The following is a 6847-nucleotide window of genomic DNA, read 5'->3' on the forward strand; positions in this document are numbered from 1 at the left end:
CCTATAGTGTACACAAGAACTGGTATATAATTGCTCACGTGTTATTGACTCTCTTTCTATCTGCTGTAAACACTCATACACACATGTATCACTCACATACACACTTTTCTTTGTATGACGGCCTGTCTTTGATAATGTTCTTATATGTCGCATTCACACTCACACACAGACATACATCTTTAACGCTACAATAAATATCTCTGTTATTCATCTAATACGGTTGTGGTCTTTCATTACTGGTCATCTATGTTATCGTCGTATAACATATCATCTATATCATCATCTGATATATACATCTTGTGTTCGACCGTGTGACACGTTTAAATAAAAGGAGTCCTCTGTTTTTCCATTCGTCACCATATCTCCTTTTTTGAGTTCGCACAGTCGTCCCTTACATATATATATATAAAATGGGTTTCTTTCAGTTTCCGTCTACCAAATTCACTTACAAGGCTTTGGTTGGCTCAAGATACGCAGTGGGACTGAACCCGAAACTCAAGCTGTTATATTTAATTTGTTTACCTGCATAATTACATTCTCTAATCTGAACGCTGAAGGGTTAAGTCTTTTGCTCCTTATGAAAAATAGACCATCAATGACTTGTCTCTTCTCTTCTCGACTCTGGGCTGTCTTTTCTGCTTTCCTCTACAAAGTCATGTTGGTTTCGAATTGTCATTAGTGTTCCTATAATTGTGTTTTTTTTTTTTTCTTGGTATGAGTGTTGGTCCAATGCAAACCCATTTTTTACCCCTGAGAAGTGGTGGTTCATATTAATCAGGTCTTTATCCTTTAAACTCTCCAGCATAGGGAGCTGGGGGGGGGGGAGCTATCAGGAGCTTGCATTTCACTGGCAAAGCTGTCAGGATCACTGAAGCATACAAGCCACTAATGAAGCTTTCAAGTAGTGTTTCTACTCTGATTAGTAATCATATTTACATCTAGGCTAGCTATTCTAGTAAGAATTAAGAACCTTATTCATGATCAAGGAATGGTGATAGTGGTAGGATTTGAACCAATAACTCTTCAAAGGGCGTTTCTATAGATATGGAATTGTAGCTATTGCTACCCTAGATTAGCCCTGAGTAGATCTATTGTGAAAGGAATTCCATTCATGACGTTCCCTTTTTTTTTTTTTCAGACATAAAATACTTAGGATTACATTCATCTAATGTATAATACAATTATTTTTTGAAATGGTGAGGTGTAATTTGAGAGAAATTTTGTTAATGTTTCTAAGAGGCTGAGTCACCAAGTAGAGTAGATTAGCCCTGAGCATGCCTATCACCATCATCATCATCATTATTTAACATACATCTTCCAGGCATGCATGGGTAGGACAGTTGACAGGAGCCAGCCAGGTAGAAAACTACCCGAGGCTATTGTGTCTGTTTTGGCAGGGTTTTTACGGTTGGATGCCCTTTCTAACATCAACCACTCTGCAGAGTGGACTCAGTGCTTTTTATGTGGCATTAGCACAAGCAAGGTTAGTTTTGGCATGATTTTTACAGCTGGATGTCCTTCCAAATGCCAGCCACTCTACAATGTGGACTGAAAGTTTTTTAAGTGGCACCAGCACTGGCAGAGTCACCAAGTAACTTGCAAGACAAGGAATTATGAGAGGGGCAGGGGCATTTGAGGAGGGGAACTTGTGTCAGAAGATGAAAGGTTAGTGTGACAGAGAGGCAGAAATAGGTGTCTTGCTATAACAGAAGGGGCATTGGAGGAGGTGAAAAGTATTCCAGTCATGACCTTCTCTTCTTTTTTCAGACATAATATATCAACGATTACATTCACCTAATGTCTCTTTCAATTTTTTTCTTAGTTGTAAGGTGTAATTTGAGGGAAATTTTGCAAATGTTTTTCTAAGAGGCTGAGTTATCAAATAAAGGTTCTCTATTTGGCTCATGGAATTGTGGTATTAATAGCTATTTCTAACACAGGCATGGGACTCCAAAATATTTAAGGGTGTAAGAGTTAGCAGATCAAATTGATCCCAGTACTTGACAGGTATTTATTTTATCAACCTCACAAAGATGGAAAGCAAACTGGACCTTTGTGCTCAGATATAGGCACAAGCATGGCTTGTGGTTAAGAAGCTTGTTTCCCAATCATGTGGTCTCGGGTTCAGTTCCACAGTGCAGCACTTGGGGGAAGAGTCTTCTACTATAGCTCTAAACCAACCAAAGCCTTTTGAGAGGATTTGGTAGATAGAAACTGAAAGCATGCGTGTGTGTTCATGTGTACCCTTGTCTTGACCTCATGTGATGGTTGTAAATGAATGTCACCATCATAAAAGCAAGATTGTTCCTTTCCAATCCTCCGTGAAAAATATGTCTGGCTATGGGGAAATATAACCTTGCTTGGAAATAGATGAGAGTTAGCAACAGGAACGGCATCCTGCTGCAGATAATCTACCTCAACAAATTCTATCTGACTCATGCAAGCATGGAAATGTGGACGTTAAATAATGGTGGAAAGTAAAGAAAGAGACATTTGATCTGACACTATGACAACTCAGTCAATTTGCTATCTTTACTATGAGGCTAGTCCACTACATAAAGAGATACTTTATGCATCTATAATATACTAGCTAACCCGTGCCATCAATAGTGACAGCTAATTTGTAGTATTTTATATAAAAATAAGGTACAAAATGAGGTACATAATAATCACACATACAAACATTCACATACCTCCCTTGTACATGCAGACACACACACACACACATATACTCACACAGAGTTGAAACGCTAATATTTTTTTCACTCTTTCCTTCCTTATTCATTTATCACCCCTTCCTTTCTCACATTGCTATTACTTTCTCTCATTCCCTCTCAGTCAGGGCTATTACTCCCATTACTTTTCCTTCATGGAATTACTATTTTCTCTCCTCATCTGCCTCCAGTATGATTCTGGACAAATATATAAAATGATGGTATGTTGCCAACTTAATGTGGCAGTCCCATGAAAGGGAAGAATGTTACTGTTATTTAGCCCTAGGAAGCACTGTTTCCAGTTGGCCACGACACATTTTATTTGGCCAACTGGAAACGATGCTTCCTAGGGCTAAATAGCAGTTGCATTCTTCCCTTTCATGGGACTGCCACATTAAGTTGGCAACATATTATCACTTTATTGTGCTGCTACTGTATAAATCTCTCTGAGAGATTTAGAAATGAAATATATAAAAATACTATGCTTTATTATATTAGGAGATATTGACACAATCTATAGAGACACTTTATAACTAATTGGCACTCGGCTGATTATGGTGATGATGGTTCCAGTTGATCTCACCAGCAGAACAGCCTGTTTTCAAGTTTATTCCTCCCAGGACAGGACAACAGTCTGTCACAGGATTACTCATTTTTGCCAGCTGAGTGGATTATCTTGACTGTAGTTATTAATAATTGTTTCTAACAAAGACACAAGGCCTGAAATGTTGTTAGGGAGAGGTTTAGCTGATTACCAAGTATTTTATTTTGTAGTATTATTTGTTTCAAGTTTTGGCACAAGGCCAGCAATTTCAAGGACAGGGGTAAGTTAATGTAATCGAATCCCAGTACTCAACAGATACACATTTTATTGACCTCAAAAGGATGAAAGGCGAAGTTGACCGTGGCAGAATTTGAATGCAGAATGTAAAGACACAGGAGTGGCTGTGTGGTAAGAAGCTTGCTTCCCAACCACATGGTTCCGAGTTCAGTCCCACAGCATGACACCTTGGGCAAGTGTCTTTTGCTTATAGCCTTGGGCCGACCAAAACCTTGTCAGTGGATTTGGTAGACGGAAACTGAAAGAAGCCTGTCGTATATATATATATATATATATATATATGCATGTATGTATTTGTTTGTGTGTCTCCACTCCATTGCATGACAACCAATGTTGGTGTGTTTACATCCACCATAACTTAGCAGTTTGACAAAAGAGACTGACAGAATAAATACTAGGCTTACAAAGAATAAGTCCTGGAGTCAATTTGTTCAACTAAAAGCAGTGCTCCAGCATGGCCACAGTCAAATGACTGAAACAAGTAAAAGAATTAAAAGAATAAAAAAATACAGAAAGACAGACAAAATGCCACAAAGCATTTTACCTGGCATGCTAATGATTCTGCTAGCTCACTGCCTTACTTTATAGAATTGTTGATTTAGCCATATAGCCAACAATTTAGAGAAGAAAGGGTTAGTTAATACCATGACCCTTGTACTTGACTACTATTTCATTTTATCAATTCAGTTTTGGAGAAATGAAAGGTGTCGTTGATCTCAGCAAGATTTGAACTCACAATGCAGATTTGGAACAGTTACCACAAAACATTTTTGACTGAAGCTCTAACAACTTCCATGATTCATTACCAGAACTGTAGTATTCTTAATAATTCTTTCTACTATAGGCACAAAGCCTGGCATTTTGTGGGGAGGGGCTAGACAATTACATTGACCTCAGCACCCAAATGGTACTTATTTTATTAACTCTGAAAAGATAAAAGGTAAAGTTGGCCTTGAAGGCATTTGAACTCAGGATGTAAAGCTAGAAAAATTGCTGCTAAACATTTTATCTGAATGATATCAAATTAAGGTGGTGAGCTGGTAAAAACGTTAGCATGCCGGGCGAAATGCTTAGCAGTATTTGGTCTGTCTTTATGTTCTGAGTTCAAATTCCGCTGAGGTCAGCTTTGCCTTTCATCCTTTTGGGGTTGATAAATTAAGTACCAGTTGTGTACTGGGGTCAATCTAATTGACTGGCCCCCTATCCCCAAATTTTGGACCTTGTGCCTAGAGTAGAAAAGAATAATGATATCAAATTTTGGCTCAATGCCAGCAATTACAAGGGAGAAGGTAAGTTGATTACATTGCCACCACTGCTTCACTGGTATTTATTTTATCAACCTCTGAAAAGATGGAAGGCAAAGTTGACGATGGCAGAACTTGAACTCAGAAAGTAAAGACAGATGAAATGCCGCTAAGCACTTTGCCCAGGGTGGTAACAATTCTGCCAGTTTGCCGCCCTACTTACTGTTCTTAATAATATAATCAATAACTACTTACCCAAAATTTCAATGCCAAGCTCTGTGGCCATTCTCTGGGCACCATCCTTGCCAAAAATATGTTCTGCATGTCCACATTTGGAACAAATATGAATGCTCATGTTCTGTATGATTCCAAGAATGGGAACACTCACTTTAGCAAACATCTCTACTCCACGCCTAGCATCCATTAAAGCAATATCTTGAGGAGTGGTCACAATTACAGCTCCTGATGGCAGAATAAAATATATTTTTGATGATGATGATGATGATTTTTGGATTAGCTCAAAACTATGGATGAAATGAAATAGAGTTAATTGAATGAGTATCATTTTATGACTGACTGGAATTCCATTTTACTAACTCAGAGGTCTGAACATGGCTGTGCTTAAAAATTACATTTCACAAGCACAAGATTTGGACTTTGGCCACTCTGTGTGGCACTTTGGACAAGTGTCTTTTACTATAGCTCCAAACTGTCCAATGTCTTGTGAGTGAAATTTGGTAGTTGGAAACTGTATAGAAGCTTATTTTAGATACACATAGATAGATAAATAGACAGACAGACAGACAGACAGATAGATAGACAGAGGGGTGGGTTGATGGATGGCTGGATAGACAGACAGAAGTCAGTCAGTCAGACAGACAGACAGATAATTTTCATTTAAAGTTCACTTCTCTATGCTTGCATGGGTCAGGCAGAATTCACCGAGGCTGATTTTCTATAGCTGGATGTGCTTCCTGTCACCAACTCTCATCAGTTTTCAAGCAAGGCAACATTTTCCCCATGACCAGACATGTTTTCAGTGTGATGGTGATGCTCATTTACAATACCAAGTGATGCCACATGGATGGACACACACACAATTAAAGTCCTTATTGGTTAGATACCACACCAACAGCAGTTTCTGATAGACACACGGATATGTTTATATGGCAATTAGCAGCTGGCTCTGAAACCAGATATATGAGGTGTGGCTTATCTACTGCACACCAATCCCTTAAAATGTCTAAGTGTAAGAACATCAGTTTTTATTTACCTGCAATTGGTATATTTTGAGTCAAAGAAAGCTGTGTATCTCCTGTTCCTGGAGGCATGTCCACAATGAGGTAGTCAGTATTAGACCATGAAACCTGATAAAATATAAATTATTTTGCATTACAAATTAGAAAGCACTATTCAATATATAGAAATTATTTTTTGAAATGGTGTATCATGAAGCAGATAAAGCCATAAATAATAGCATATAAATAAGACCTGTTTTAAAAAACCCTTTGGATTGAAAAAGTCAAAAGCTGTCCATAGGACTTGAACCTACATCTCCTGTAGACATGACAATCATTCTACTACAGGACTGAAGCAATCTAGCGAATTTCTCTTCCGTACAAAGTTTTAAAATCCAATATTTATAATCTATTGAACTAGAGGAGAAGTTTCAGGTGTGGAAGCAAGGTCTAGAATTGAAGGGCCTTAGAGTCAACCTAGCTAAAACCAAAATCCTAATAAGTAGGAAGGTAGATAAAACACAAACCCCTTCAGGTAGATGGCCCTGCTCAGTATGTAGAAAAGGAGTAGGTAGTAACTCTATAAGATGTACCCGGTGCAAGCTATGGACACATAAGAGGTGCAGCAACATCAAAGGCAGGTTAACTAGCAAGTTAGTTTTTGTTTGTGGCAGATGTTCAGGTGCAATAAAGACTGCAAACAAACAGGAAACAACTTCTATCTCATTCCAGGGTGAAAAACTAGAGGTAGTCGATAGCTTCCGCTATCTGGGCGACCAAGTTAGTAGTGGGGGTGGGTGCGCTGAAAGT

General features: G+C 38.4%; 1 protein-coding gene across 2 annotated transcripts in view; it reads right to left on the reverse strand.

Moving 5' to 3' along the window:
* The window catches only part of LOC106880906 (iron-sulfur protein NUBPL), a 48279-nt gene that overhangs the window by 9831 nt on the left and 31601 nt on the right, over positions 1-6847 (reverse strand). For both annotated transcript variants that reach the window (XM_014931070.2, XM_014931069.2), the window contains exons 7-8: positions 6073-6166; positions 5055-5261 (exon numbers count right to left, since the gene is read on the reverse strand). In XM_014931070.2, coding sequence (XP_014786556.1) covers positions 5055-5261; positions 6073-6166 — 301 coding nt within the window. The remainder of the gene's footprint in view (positions 1-5054; positions 5262-6072; positions 6167-6847) is intronic.

This window comes from Octopus bimaculoides, chromosome 1, assembly GCF_001194135.2.
Source record: "Octopus bimaculoides isolate UCB-OBI-ISO-001 chromosome 1, ASM119413v2, whole genome shotgun sequence".
Classification (NCBI taxonomy): Eukaryota; Metazoa; Mollusca; class Cephalopoda; order Octopoda; family Octopodidae; genus Octopus; species Octopus bimaculoides.